This window comes from Anastrepha ludens, chromosome 4 (genome assembly GCF_028408465.1).
Source record: "Anastrepha ludens isolate Willacy chromosome 4, idAnaLude1.1, whole genome shotgun sequence".
Lineage (NCBI taxonomy): Eukaryota > Metazoa > Arthropoda > Insecta > Diptera > Tephritidae > Anastrepha > Anastrepha ludens.
In genome coordinates this window covers 109,632,084-109,648,099 of record NC_071500.1, presented here as the reverse complement: position 1 = coordinate 109,648,099, position 16,016 = coordinate 109,632,084, and the positions used below count along the sequence as shown (strand labels likewise).

Here is a 16,016-nt window from a genome sequence, read left to right as displayed (position 1 = left end):
CCTTCATAAGAAAACTTCCATTAAGAAACTAGATAGTATTCAGAGGGCGGCAAGCCTCAGTATTACTGGGGCGCTCAAAACAACGCCAACTTCGGCTCTAAGCGTTATGTTGCATCTATTACCAATTGACCTATATTGTAGACAACTGGCCGCCAAAGCGGCTCTAAGATTGAGGGAATCATCGATGCTCAAGACAAACAAATGGGGACACTCGCGCATACTTGGGATGTTTCCAGGTATTCCTAATACCACCGACTTTTGTGACTCGGTGAATACATACCTAGACAGGCCTTATACAGTCCATTTTCCATCCAGAGAGGAATGGGTGAATGGGTTAACAAACAACGAAAACGGGGTTAGTATATATACGGACGGCTCAAAACTCAATGATCAAGTGGGAGGTGGTGTATATTCGGAAACTATTTTCGCCAATTTATCCTTTCGCTTACCTGATCATTGTAGCGTATTCCAGGCCGAAATCCTGGCAATCTCAGAAAGCCTTTTAATGCTAAATAAAAGCGTAGTCACTGTTAGAGATATCTTCATTTATTCCGATAGTCAGGCAGCTCTGAAATCGCTTCTATCAAGCAAACACTCGTCTAAGACAGTAAAGGAGTGTTACAAATTATTAACAACACTTGCACAGTACTTTTCTATTAATCTGCTCTGGGTGCCAGGACACAGTAACATTATAGGTAACTGTAAGGCAGATGAGTTAGCTAGATTAGGCTCCTCGCTCCAAATTAGTCAGGACAGGCTTGACATACCTATGCCCTTGGCAACGTGTAAACTTTTGATAGACAGATACACCATTAGTGCTGCTAACTCCAACTGGAGGCAGTTAAACACCTGCGCTATAAGTAGGCTAGCGTGGCCCGAATGGAACATGGGTCGCACTAAGAGTCTACTTAAGTTAGGCAGGAGGGATCTAAGGATTGTAGTAGGTGTCCTATCTGGGCACTGTCTAATAGGAAGACATGCCAGTAGATTAGGGGCACCATCTAATGACTACTGTAGAAGCTGTCAAGATATAGAGGAGGTAGAGACAATCGAACACCTTCTATGCGGGTGCATGGCTCTGTGTAGAAGGCGGTGAAGATTGCTCGGTTTCGCTTTTCTGGACAGCATTGCAGATGTTGCAAATCTCAAACTATCTAGTATAGCTAGCTTTTTAAAGGCCACACAATGGTTTAGAGAGGACCAAGTTGAGTAGGATAGGACAGTTCCGGTGGTATCACAAGGGGCCTCTAACTGGCCTAGGTGCGTCGTAGGACAGCCACTTCACCTAACCCAACCTAACACTTTTACATTTAGCATGACATATTAAGCAAAAAATCGTTCTCTCTAACTGAGCATCTTCAATATAAATTTGTACAAAAGAAGTTATATCCGATTTAAATAAGAGGAAAAAGCTGGCAGCGCCCATAATACTATTTTTCTAGTTATTCGCATACAATAATTAAAAATAGTTTTTTAGGCCCATAACTCGTTTTCGGAAATAATACCGAAAAAGCTAAGAAACTATTTTTTCACTTATGACTCAAAGTCTTAAAAAATTGTTTTTTTCCAATGCTCAGTTTATTTTGCTGTATAGCGCTTTTTATGCCATCACTGCTTCTCCACTCAAAATACAATATTTCGAAATAAAAATCAATAGCATCAATAAATGTATTTAGCCATTTACATGCAACAAACAAATTTCAAAAGAACCGCAATAGTAAAACAAAAGTGCCTTAGAAGCAGCAATGAAGCTGTTATATGGCGCAAGCGCACTTCTTCATGGCAACACAACACAAAATTCTCTCAATTTACACTTTGGCAGAAAACTCTTTATTTTTCTTAATTTAATTCATTTGACTATTTGACACTATAATTGAATATCTGCGAGTTTAATTTAGGCCAGCAGCTGCCACTACCAAACGTACCAACACTAACTTCCACACAGCAACCAAGTAAAAAAGCTTTTTCATTAAATCCACTTTTGTGGGCGCACGCAACTGGTAGTGAATTCGACAAACATCAGCAACAACCAGACGTATTGATCGGCAATCAAGCATGGCAAGAGCCACAAGCAAAAAGTCATAAATCAAACACGAATTCAACAACAGGTTGGTGTGACCAACCGCCGCACTGCTGTAGCAACAAAGTCTATTGGACACACAGTTGCACATCGCCCGCAAGATCAACACTCGGCTATGGTGAGCGGCAATGCCAACATTGCGCCACGCAGCACCATATCGAACTGCAGCTCGGCATCAGCACTCGCAGCCAGCTATAAAATGCTTGCATGCGCCTAGATTTTGTTGCAATTGCGGCAAGCGCACAAGAAAACTTGTTGCAAATGACGAAATTGCGCTCCAAACGGCAACGTTGCTTGATCCAATAACTCACAATGAACCAGCAATCGGTTAGTGGAGCGCGCATGCGCACAATAAATTCAACAGGCAGCACATTTAGGACTTAGATTCAATTTAGACTCAGTCGCCTCACCCCCCACTACACACTAAAAGCACCTCTTAAGGCATGCAAGAGCTTTTGCTTTTTGGCGCGCTTTTCAACCACCCAAAATTGACGTTAATGAAGCGAAGCGTCTGCTGCTTTTATTTTACTTTATTGTTGCTGGCGCTGTTGCTGTTGTTGGTGGCGATCACATTCGCTGGTTTCATTGCTTGTTTGTAGCGTTCGTTCTGCCGTCAGAGCGGCGTTGCAACTGTGCAAATTTCGATTGCGAAATCGTTTTCGTCAACTGGCCAACCATTCGCGGTAGCAGCAGACTTTGTATCGAGTTTGCAATCGACTACAACAACATCGGGCATCTGTGAATGGTCTGCGTATCAGTGTTTATCTGCTGCCGCAACAGCAGTAGTTACATTCACACATACACCTGTGCGCACAATAAGAGCAGCGATTATTTTTATTTTTTCGAAAAACATTATTCAAACCACAACTAAAACTAAATATATAACTTAAAGTTTCACACCTCGTACAAACTTATAAAGAATTCAACAAATTTTCATAAAAACTTCAAATTTCTTAATAAGTTTGCCGAAAATTTGCGGGTATAGGATTTTATATTAGAACATTGAGTTTTGGTATAATGAAGTGTACGCTTAGATTAGCTACGGTTAGCCAAGTTGCTTGTCTAGAACAAGACACTGGGTGTCCCTAAGTCGCATTGTGATACCTGCATTTGATTTCCTTCCCCTAATTTGGCGGTCGCCGTAGCCGAAAGGTTTGGTGAGTGCCTACCATTCGAAATTCAGAGAGAGAACGTAGGTTCGAAACTCAGCAAAAAACCAAAATTAAGAAAAAGTTATTTCTAATAGCGGTCGCCGCTCGGCAGACAATGGCAAACCTCCGAATGTATTTCTGCCATGGAAAAGCTCCTCATAAAAAAATATCTGCCGTTTGGAGTCGCATTGAAACTGTAGGTCCCTCCATTTGTGGAACAACATCAAGACGCACGCCACAAATAGGAGGAAGAGCTCGGCGAAACACCCAAAAAGGACGTAAGCGCCAATTATATATATAAAGGGTTTTCCAATAAGAGTTATTATTTTGATATTCCAAGGAAAATGTTATTTTTTAATATAAACGATCGGATGTTCATTTCATTATAAAGAGGACGGTATGCCGTTAATAGTGGAAAATAACATCAGACAAATGACTACCACGACCACGCTTACAAGACAATATACTTACTATACGGCCATAAAAAATCGTTAATCATTTCCCGATAGCGCTAGATAACACCTGTTATTGGAAAACCCTTTACATAACTAAGTTGCTTAAACCACTTAGATCTTTTTAAGAAAGTAACTGGTACCTCCAGTTAGACATTTTGCAAATTTCCCATTCATCAAAGAAATAATCGCCAAGATATTTGGCTCGGCTGCTTTGAAGTGCAGGGCATTCACAGAGAAGAGGGTGTACCGACTCAATTTTTTCTTCATCTCCACAACTCCCACAGAAGTCATTGTGAGGTACAGCCATTCTGCTGACTGGATACCAACAGTGCAGTGACCCGTGAGAACGCTGGTAATTGATCTGTTGAACCCAAGCCGACATTTTCTCCTTTTAAGATTCCCAAGTTTGGGCTTAAAATAGCTAGAAAAGCGCATTGATTTTTGAAAAAAATTGAGTTTTGAGCCACTTGCTGCCAACAAAATTTAATGGGCTATAAAACTGCATACGTCAAATCTTTCAAAAAGTTCTGATTAAAAAATTCAACATTTTTATGCATGTTTTTTTTAAATTTTACGCAAGATTTTAAACTTTAAGTTGTATGGTTTTTGTGGCAGTGCGAATGTGATTAAAAATAAATAAATAAAAAATTAAACAAAAAAGGAAAAATCACAACTTTGCAATATCTAGCGCTGCTTTTATTGTAAACACAGGTGTGCGTATATATGTATATATTTGTAGTTGCAATTAGAAAAACTTTTGCACATATCTACGTACTTAAATGGCAAACAAAAAGCAATTTTATTTAACTTTTCCAAAACTGCATTTCGGCGCTGGCAATGCAACAAAAGTAGCGTCCATTAGGTCCAGCAAAATAATGCCACGATCAGTCGGTGTTGGACTTCACTACGCAACGGTTTAAAGGGTTCTGGAGGTGCCAAGAAAAAAATAAAAAGATACTAAATAATAATTTTCCATAAAAACAAATACAAATATAAACGCCAGTGCAAAAACTTGAAGGAGCATAAACCAAAAGTGCTCCAAAGTGCAAAAAAAAAGGAAAGTGAATTAAAAAATACGCGCAAGTAAAAGCAAACACGCTTTTATCGTACTAAAAAAATTTATGTAAATAATAAATTCGTTAAAAAGGAATTTAGTTTGCTTCAAAACTTATATTTTTACTTTACAATTTCACAAATAACATAAAAATAAAAATAGTGCAAACATTTATTTTAAAAAAGAACATTTTTTTTTAGCCACGCCTAGTTGCAATTTCAAAATGTCGCTAGCTTTAAGTATTCACTTTCTTTTTATTAACTACGTTTTAGCAGCTCTTGCTGATGATGATAAATTTCTCACAAGTCCACGTAAGTCATAATAGACAAAATGTTTACTAACAAACATTTTAAATATTACCAGAAAAAAAGAAATTGTTGAAAGAAAAACTGGGTGGAACTCACTTTTTTTTATTTCGAAAAAAATTTAAATTTCTTTACTTAAGACCTCTGCTTGGAGTACGCAATCACGCTTTCTCAGCGAGCAAAAATTGAGGCCCGCGTCAAACGAGATTGGTTGTTTGGCTAAAGTGGTGATTCTTCCAGAATCCAACTAGCGCTTCCCCGCCATTTTGTTGCCACATCCTCGTTACCAACTTGTTTAACGGTTATTTACAGCATAACTATATCCAGTCTGTGCGGTTAAGGAACCTTATTAGATTCTTAACGTCTAAGCCAAATAGTTGTTCGAGATTCTCGAACAGCGGTTGGCCCAGGGTTAACATTCTGTCCCTCCATAGGGCAGGGTATTCACAGAAGAAAAGGAAGATTGTTTCCTTTTTATCCGGTTGTTTACAACTGTGACAGTATGTATTGTGAGGGACACCCATTTTGGCTGCTTGCTCTCCGATAGACCAAACACCAGTTATGGCTGCCGTTAGTCTCCAGGTGTCCGGTCGTTTCATGCTTACTAATGATGACATTTGCTTAAGGTTGTTCATGGGCATAACGTTTTGCTAATTTTGCATTTCGCCTGGTCTCTCCGTCTACAACCCCCGATTCGGAGGTATTTTAGGGAAATTGCACTCCTGACTGCACCTAATGGTGTGAATAGCGATTCTGCAAGAACGTTACTCATGGCAGATCCCCTTCTTGCCAGTTCATCTGTTTTTTTATTATCTTGTTCCGGTATCCCGGGACCCAGATTAAGGTAACTTTGTAGTTTTTACTCAAGGTGGTGAGGTTATTCCTACTTTGTTCCACCACTTTAGAGGCTTCCCCAATCGCCACTACTTCCGCCTGGAAAACATTGCAGGCATTAGGAAGGCGCAAAGATTTCCCAATTTTAAGTCTATGAGAATATATATCAGCTCCAACACCACAGTCCATTTTACTGCCATCTGTATAGACTGTAGTGTCGAAGTTGTTTAGAGAAAATCCCCTTATTCCATTCTTCCTTACATGGAAAGAGAGTGGCAAAATTCCTATTGAATGTTACCGTCGGGCCGATGTAGGCAGTCCTCACCGAGATTAACTGAGTTTGTCGCAATAATAGACTAGCATGGCCATAGGTTTTTTCTCTCCAGCGACCCGCTTCATTTAACCTAAATGCACTCATGGTTGCCGTCTTCTTAATATGTAGGTCTATTGGAATAACGTATGTCAGTGCATTGAGAGCCTCTCTAGGACATGATCTGATTGCAAAGACCGTTATTGCACAGGCTGATCTTTGTATTCTGCCGAGTAGTTTGGTATTGTACTCTCTCCCTAGGGCCTTCCACCAAACTACCGAACCATACGATAAAATAGGTCGTATAACCGTCTTATACAGCCATAATGTATGCTTAGGTTGAAGACCCCATCTTCTTCTAAGCATACGTTTACAGGCATATAAAGCAATTTCTGCCTTCCTTACCCGTTCTCAACATTTAATTTCCAGCTTAGTTTGGAGTCCAGAATTACCCCTAAGTACTTTGCGCTGGGTGATAGTAAGAGAGTTTGTCCGTTAATAAATATTTAGTAGGGTAAAAGTTGGTACCTTATATCTGGTGGTGAAAAGCATAAGTTCTCTTTTACGTGGGTTTAAACCTAGGCCACAGCCTGTGGTCCAAGAGTTAAGCTCGCCTAATGCCCTTTGGATGATCCCTCTGATCGTATTAGGACACATTCCTGACGCCATTAACACCACATCATCAGCGTACGCCACCGCTTTTACCCCGCCTCTATTAAGTTTTGTTAAGACTTTGCTAATAACGCATAACCAGATAAGTGGAGACAATACTCCCCCCTGTGGGGTGTCTCTGTGGACCTTCTTGGTTATACTGATATTACCCATATTAGCTTTGATGATCCTGGTTTCTAGCATAGAGCTGACCCAATTACTGATGCAATTGTCCACCTCTAAGTCTATCAACGGCCGTTGGATGGCATCTGTACTAACATTGTTAAAGGCGCCTTCTATATCCAAGAATGCCGCCATGGTATAATGCTTGTTCTCTAGAGAGCCCTCTATTGTTCGAATTACCTCGTGAAGCGCTGTCTCCGTAGATTTGCCTTTAAGGTACGTATGTTGTGCAGTAGATATACCAGAGCTCTCCAAAGAGCTTCTAAGATATATAATATATCCAAAAGTCTTTCAAAGGTTTTTAACAGGAAAGACGAAACACTGATTGGCCTATAGTCCTTCGCTGATTCATGTCCCCTCCTGCCTATTTTTGGAATGAAGACGACCTTGACTAGTTTCCAACTATCTGGAATATGACCTAGGTTTAAACACGCTTTAAAACTTTCCTTTAGCCATGGTAGGATACAGTTCAAGGTTTCCTGTAACATCTTTGGGATGATCCCATCTGGCCCCGGAGATGTAAAAGGTGAAACAGATTTAATTGCCCATGCAACTTTCTCCTTTGTAATTATTTCTTTTGCAAGGTGCTGTGGATTATATTGGCTCCGCCTGATATTTCTCCTCCCACTTTCGTGGACGCTGTACCCCGGGAAATGCGTGTTTAGCAGAAGTTCTAGCGATTCTTCTGTCGTAGCTGTCCAAGTACCATCAGGCTTCTTGACCCAAGAAGCCATTGAATGATTTTTGGACAGAACACGGCTAAGCCTGGCAGAATCCTTGGTAGATTCGATTGAGGAACAAAATTCGCTCCAGCTCTCTTTCTTGGCGGCCCTAATTGCCTTCTTGTACTGTCTCCGACTCTCTTTGTACAACTGCCAATTTCCTGTCGATTAGCTGAGGTTAAACGTTGATCTAGATTTTTCCCTTAGTTTTGAGAGCTCACTGCTCCACCAAGGAGGATGGAATTTTTTGCTAAATTTTATGGGGCAGGACGTTTTGTAGGCCCTACTAAATGCCTTCTCCAATGTTGTGACCCTACTCTCAAGGTTTTCGGTAAGAGTGATTTTGTGGATGGGAATTTCTTCTATCCTTTTATTGACTATGTTTCTGAACCTTTTCCAGTTGGTTCTTAGTGGATTTCTATACGCTAAGGGCGGATCAACATTAAGATCCAGATCGTACAGGATCCAGCTGTAATCCGAAAAACACCTTTTGTCAGAGACCCTCCAATTGTCTAACCTTACTGAGCTGTTTTCAGACATTAGGGTAACATCGATCACTTCCTCCCATCCCCTGAAGTACTCCGTACTTGAAAAGGTGAAAGTGGGAGTGTTACCCCTGTTACATACCGACAAGTTAGTGTTAATTATGAAATCATAAAGAGACTCACCTCGGTCGTTTGTTTCGGAGCTTCCGCATAGAGCATGCCTTGCATTGGCATCGCATCCGAGAAGCAGGGTTTTGTTCGGGTTTTCCTGCACAAGTTTACGAGCCTCCTCAGGCGGTGCTGGTCTTTCGTGTGCCATGTATATAGAGGCAAGCGTTATTCTGACTCCGTCAGTGGCTTCCTCAAACGAGATAGCACAACAACATTTTACAACACTCTTGACTATTTTTTTTTCTATCTTATTTTCTAATCATCATCATCTTTTGGCACTACAGCTCATTGTGAGCTTTGGCTTGCTGCACGTAGGACCTCACTTGCGACTTTTTTCCAATTCCCTATCAAAAGTTTCTTGATGTTCTCCTCTAGTTCGTCTGTCCATCTTGTTCTCGGTCTTCCTCTTGCTCCAGTGCTAAACGCTCTGGCTTCTACAATTTTCTTTTGCGCCCTGGTGCCGTCCATTCTTTTTATGTGACCCAGCTATCTTAACCGGTACATATAATATTTTCGCCACTTATAAGCTGGTCTAGCTCATCGTTCCACCTTATGCGCTACTCGCCGTGATCCTTGATTACTGCAAACTTTTTTTTTAATTCTCATTGTCTAATGAAAATCATACAAATCCAAATTTAAAATTATATAAAAATGTCATGGAATTTTTATTGGAAAAAATGCGTGTAGGAAAAAAATTATAAAAAATCAACGAGATCACAAATAAATAATATTCAATGTGCCTTTAAACTACATACCAAAAGTGTTTCCCGAGATTCTATTTAAATCCGTGGAAATGGAATGAAAAGTTCATGATAAATTTGACGTCCCATATTTTTGCATTTGAAAATTAGATTTATATGATTTTCGTCAGAAATCGGACTATGTTTTTATATAAAAACAAGACATTCAAAAAACAAAAATTGTCAAAACTGGTCAAAATTTGAATGTGCTTTCATTTTATCGCAGAGTGTACCTATACATGTACCTCTAACTTACGCTGCGTAGTCAAACTTGAGCTAGGCAATATAGCGAGAGATTATTTCCTTATCACCAACGGTGAAAAGAACTTAGAATGTGTGCCCAATATTAGACTGTTAACCAGATATCAGTGAGTTGAAACGAATCAGCGATTAACTGACATCATAGTCTGGTGCAACTCACTAGAGTGGATGACATCGGTGATGAAGCTGGAGAGAGTTCAAAGGACTGCACTCATTGAAATCAGTGAGACGCTTCGAACTACTCCTACTCTAGCGCTTAACGCAATGTTAAATGTGGTACCTGTAGACATGTGGTACCTGAGAGGTTCGGACTATAGACTCGACCTCACTTATGGACAGTCAAGTATCCTAAGAAACTTTGGATTCATCCCGCTTTCGATGGATCAATGCACACCCTCTCACTTAGTCCAAGCGGGCGATTCTCCATAGGATATATATCCCATTAAGAGAGAAGTAGACGGAGGGAGTACACTTGGAAACAGGTCCTGGTGAACTTGTTGACGGATGGATCGAAGTTGGAAGAAAAGGTTGGCAGAGGAGTATTCTGCCAGGAGCTGCCCATCCGACTCAAATTCTGGTTACCGAATCACTGCAGTATCTTCGAAGCATAGGTAGCCGCAATCAAAGAAGCAGCTGATTAACTGCTCTCATGCATATTAACTGTCAAGGAAGTAAATATTTACTCCGATAGGCCAGTGGGCTCTTGGGTCAATGACGGTGCATTCGAAATTGGCCAGAGAATGCCTGACTTCTCTTTTGATTGCATACGAATTCTTTGAAATTTGGCTCATCTGGGTTCCTAGTCACAGCCACATTGCAGGCAACTGTGAGGCGGATGAGCTGGCCAAACAAGAATCTTTGTGAGGTTATTTCCCCACGAAGGGAGAGAATTGGGTTCTCCTTGACCACCTGCGGTCCGCTTGTGAAAAAATGGGCTTCGTACCAACTCAGGAAGCGCTGGGTAAGTACACAAACTTATAAGGTCGCGAAATCCTTCTGGCCACGTGTGGATCAAGTGATCTTCTGAGATTGACAAAATCTCAGCTCTCGAACTCCTTCTCCTTAGCTGCCTTGCTTTCGCGGGGTTAAGATTTAGGCATCTTTGCTCTTACTTCTTTGCTACGCCTACTGATAGAGCAGGCCTATTTTGAACAATCGCATATGTCTTCTACGCTTTAGAATTGTATAAATGTCACCTTTACCCACCTTGAGCTCTTAGTAACTAACCCAAAGTCTACAAATATTTTGAATGACTGATGTATTGTCCTGTACTTCGATCTAATTTTTAATTCAATTCAAATTTCCTCTTGGTCTTCAGATTTAAAATCGTATTCGTACTAAGAAGAGTGGAATCATGAAATTAGTGCCCCTATAAAAGAATACTTAATTCGTCGAGAAAGCATTAAAGCTTTTATTTAGTGCAGGCCTGCTATCATCTTACTAAATTATATACCAAGTGGTGACAGCCACTCGAGGAAGTTATAACATCAACTAATTCCATGGCAAGCTCACTTCTCCAAGTTGAATTTGCAATTCAAAATTTAGATGTAGAAATTTCTCTTCAATTGATCTACAGCTTAATAACACATATACTACTTTTCTTAAACAACCACATCCTTACAGTGGGGTAGCATAAATTTACTCCCTTTCCTTGTATATCCATAAGTATTTCCTTCATCTTTCGCTATCAAAGTTCACTTACTTGGTTGGTATACAAATTAACCTGGGCCTTCCGATATTCCACAGCAGAGTACATCAGAGAATGTCAAATAGCTGAGAAAAATTTTACTGACTGTTCCACGCACAGCATACAGCAGCTCTTCGACAAGTTAAATGACGGTAAGTAGTGTGGCAAATTATCAAAAAAAAATTACAGCACGCAACATGCAATTGAATCGTTTTAATTGTGGATTTATTTATTTGGCATTCAACGCATTGCAGGCATACCTGGCTTGAACAGCATCAAAAGCTTCGATCCATTCTACCTAAACCGGATACGTATTACACAAGGCAACAGCAATGCGATCAACTTGAAAGTCGAATTGGCCAACGTGAAAATCAATGGATTTGGGCATACGAATGTTTTGGAGAGTGTGTAAGTGCGGAAAAAATACTATGATAATGCAGGGTGGTCCAATTAGTGTTTGAAATTTTGTTTAATGCGTCTAAAAATAAATGAAGCATGCATATTTTTCGATGAGCCGTAAGTCCTGGCAACTACTTGTCGTTTTTATTGCAAAATAATAATTTACTATTATTTTCCATATATTAAATAAATAAATAAAAAATTAAAATTATTTGTTTTTTTTTTTTTGAAAGAGTAAACCTTGCCATTATACATGGAATACAAATGACTTCCACGGCTGGCTTTACAGTATTTCATTCTGTTAATCCAATTTTTCAGTGCATTTTTGCGAATTTCGGCAAATAATTCACGTATGGCAACCTCTACTCTACGTTTTAACTCCTGAATTGTTTCTGGCTGCTTGGCGTAACATTTGTTCCTAAAGACGCCCGACCAAAACTAGCCGAAAGGAGGCAAATCGCAGTTACTAGGCGACCAATTGGCATTACCATTTTGGCTAATTTTATATTTTTAATAATTTTCATGAAAAAAAACTAAACTTTTTACGAGAAAAATCTAAATTTTTAACGAAAAAAAAATTTTCACGATAAAAAACTAAATTTTTCGCGCGAAAAGCTATCAAATTTTTAATGTTTAACAATAAATTAAATTTCTAGCATATGACGCAAATTTTTTTAGTTATCAAAGGGGAAAAAAATTATAGTTAAATTTCCTAACGCTGGATGCACCAACCTGTGTTTAGAAAAATATGTAACATTTTTTCTTAATTTTAAGTTTTTATTTTTAAATTTACATCATTAAATTTTATTCGTAGCAATTTTTTGCATCCATTTCTTAATATTTAAAGCGTTTATCCCAAAGACTACAGCTGGAAGACCACTTTTATGCTGCCCGAGATGAAATTACAGGGTGACTACAGTCTCAACGGTCGCATTTTGTTAATACCATTAAATGGGCATGGCGAGGTTTTCTTAGAAGCAGGTGAGTTTGAATGAGCAGACAGTGGAAGCATCAAAAAAAAATTAAAACTAATTAATTTAATACTCAAATAGTTATAAAAAGTTAGAGGTGTTGCAAAAATTAAAAAAAATTTTTTTAGGTTTGTTATCCAAATTTATTTACTCTCTTTTAACTTAAGAGCATTGAGAACTATAAAAATACACTAGCGATTGACCCAAGCCGCCATTTTTATTTCCCCTGATTGAAATATTCTTTTATAACTCTTTTTTAAAATAAAGGGTCTTTCAAAAGACGCGCATAGATGTTTTGTGCAAGAAAACATGTAAAAATGTAGATTATTTCAGGTTTCACTTTCACTACTCATATTCTAAATACTGCTCTTAACCATTATATGTGAAAAAATACATCATTAAAATGTCCACCATGAGCAAGTCTACAGGTGTCCGCCAAACAGTCGATTCAAGAATACATAATTTTTGAGAACATCGAGATATACATTTGAAGGTTGTTCAGCAACGCTTTGCGCTCCGGCAGCAAGTTTCTCAATAGAACATCCAGTTTACGGTCTGCCAGTCCTATTTTAATTCCCGACAGATTTCTTTGATTTGTAGACTCTTCGGATGATTATTTCTACTAAAAAAACTACCCGTTTTGCGATGTATTCTTTTTAAAGATCGAACATTTTCATAAAAAGCTTATCAGAAACTTCTTTTCTATAGTAAAAATCTCGGTTAGGTGGGGAAATCATATAACATAATGAGCTCTAGGGCAACACAACGGACCCAACTTGCGGTCTATGTGGCACTTCGATGCGGGTCACCCTTAAACCAACCAACCCAACTTCTTGGCGTCACTTTTAAAAGCCCCCTTTTTTCAAAACTCTTTGATTTTTGAATAATTTCTATTTGGATTTCGGTTCGACTCGGCTTTCCAGAACCCATTCATCCTATTAATCCTATTTCCCATCACCATTTACGATGCGTTTCCTGAAGATGGGACCCACAGACGCTATGGACGTAAGCCACATCAAGCGACAACCAAGATAATTTGATATCCTGAGCTGTCTGCAATAACCCAGGCTGCAAACCAATAGCCTATAAATAAATGGTGAAGTCATGACAAACAACAAAGATATCACTTGCGTACAGTCAACGCATTGGTTGCTGTCCTTTCTACTTCTTGTATAACAAATATGCTCGGCCGGTGTTTTTGTATTGCTTTTTTTTCATAAGCTGATGTGATTGCACTGTAATGGAACACCATTGAGCCCCTGATTCAATATGATGCCCTGTGGTGGAGAAAACTGCATGCAAACTCTCCTCAACTGGGCATAGTTGAAGCATTGAAAAGAAAATCTCTGATTTCTACTCATCCAAGGGCCTCCAAATTATTGATGAATTATGTAACCAAATCAGAAAATAACAGGCTAGCTAATACAGAACACTGACACAAAATGTGCAAATTGTTCCCTTTTCTTCTTCTTCTTAACAACTTATTTAAAAATCGTTTGCCTATAAACCTGTAATGACAGATGTTAGTGCTCTTCCATTCGCCACCTCTCTGCTCGCTATCTCTATGTTCGGCGAACTTAACGAACAATTTATGATACATGAGAAAGCAACAACAAAGTTATCGAGCAAGATTCGATTGGTTATACCTCATAAAACTGGTCACTATGTTACAAAAAATATCATTTTAGGCAACTCTATTGTAGTGCAAGATATGTTTGTGTTGCTAACGCTTGGCGAAAAGAAGAGGACTGTTACTAAGCTGCCTGAAAATTTGTCAGGTGGGCTGAGCGCGTCATTTATAAATTTTTATGGACACAATTATTCTCATTTCCCATTTTCTCAATCATGCTCCTGTTGGGGAATTTGGTGCCGAATGTGGATGTTGGATCAGTTCTACAGTTCCTTTATGCAGCGATAGCTCACAACCCATGTTACGTATTTTTGGGCGAAATGACTTAGCATTCCCATTATGATATTTCATGACTACCATTCAGGTTGTGGACAGTGTTGTAAGTATTTTTTATGGAATCCTGGTTATCAGTGAAAATATTGTTTATATATTTACATGTCACCTCCAGATATCGCACTACACCTCACCACTGTCACGACTTTGCTAATAGCCATCAGTTCAGTCTAAAAAACGGCGCAATAGTAGGTAAAACAAAATCAGACTGAAAAGTGTGATGGAATATTAAAAATGTTGGATGAAATACACACTATACGCAAACTATACCACTGACCTTAGAGCCATCTGTATTGTCAGAGGCAGACTCGGCTCTTCTAACAACGTCTCTGTTTCACTCCCACCTCGAAAGTACAAGTGTTGGAAGCGTTTACCAATTTTTTTGAGTACTTGTTGAATTGGCCACTGCTTCTGGCTTGTTTGGCACGCATGCCTACCGCAAGAAAATTCACTACCTCATACAGGACCTATTTCATATTTTCATATTAGAGCTCATTTAGGTTTTCATATTGGAAATAAAAATCTGTAATTAAAAAAAATAATAATAATAATAATTGGCGCTTACCCTCTTTGGGTGTTTGGCCGAACTCCTCCTCCTATTTGCGGTGCGCGTCTTGATGTTGTTCCACAAATATACAATTTTCGAAGGCTAAACGGTAGAGAGTCTTGAGATTATAAAATGTTAAGAAATTTCAAAAAAAATCTTCACACTGCGTTGTCTACGTTCACCTTTGGAGCCCTTAACTGATTTACTGAAATCTATTGATTTTTTTGAAATTTTTTTATCCCTCTTTTTTCGAGTTTTGAGTTCCGCGCCTCACTAACCAAACACTCAATTATAATTTAATTATCTTCATAAAACTTTATAACCAAATTCACATTTTATATAAATTTATTTATTCGAAGAAAACATGACCGTCGTTATGAACTCAAAGACCCGGCTCTATGAGAAGGGCGGCTTCACCTTCTACAACGTGACGAATTGTCGTGTGGATTTTAAAATTGATGGCTTGAAGTCATACTTTTCCAATCTCTTCAATGGCAACAAGCAGTTGGGTGAGTGTTTTCATGATAAAAAGATATATAAGAAAAAAACTAAAAAAAAAAAAGAAATCAAAAACTAAAAACTAAAACCAAACCTCTATGAATTCTTAAATAAATGAATTTAACTTAAAAATAAAATTAAAATGATTTCGTTATAGAATGTAAATTATTTGCTATAATTTTTCCTAAATCATTCATTTCCATCTCCAGAGGATAGCACAAATAAATTCTTCAACGACAACTGGCGCATGCTAGCCGATGCGCTTTACTCCGTCATCACGCAGACGATTGAGGATATTTTGTTGGATGTGTTGAAGAAAATCTTCCATTATATACCAGCCAACTTCTTTATCAGCGATATACCAACACCAAAGCAGTTATATGGCAGCAAAGTAACAGCGGCGACTGCCAAGCGACCTTAGTAAAAAATAGACCATGAAAGTGTCTAATGTCTAGAGAATGAAATTTGTAAAATTTTTTTTTTTTTAATATAAATATAATAATGCCAGCTTTGCGGAATTGGATTTAGCAGTAATAGACATAATAAAAA

General features: G+C 38.6%; 1 protein-coding gene across 1 annotated transcript; it reads left to right on the top strand.

Moving 5' to 3' along the window:
- The first annotated feature begins 321 nt into the window (after positions 1–321).
- On the top strand, positions 322–15,888 carry LOC128861952 (circadian clock-controlled protein daywake). The gene is made up of 8 exons (XM_054100325.1): positions 322–355; positions 1,899–2,198; positions 5,013–5,051; positions 11,149–11,241; positions 11,344–11,497; positions 12,336–12,469; positions 15,329–15,478; positions 15,677–15,888. The coding sequence occupies exons 1-8, from the start codon at positions 322–324 to the stop codon at positions 15,886–15,888; spliced, it is 1,116 nt and encodes a 371-aa protein (XP_053956300.1).
- The last annotated feature ends 128 nt before the right edge of the window (positions 15,889–16,016 follow it).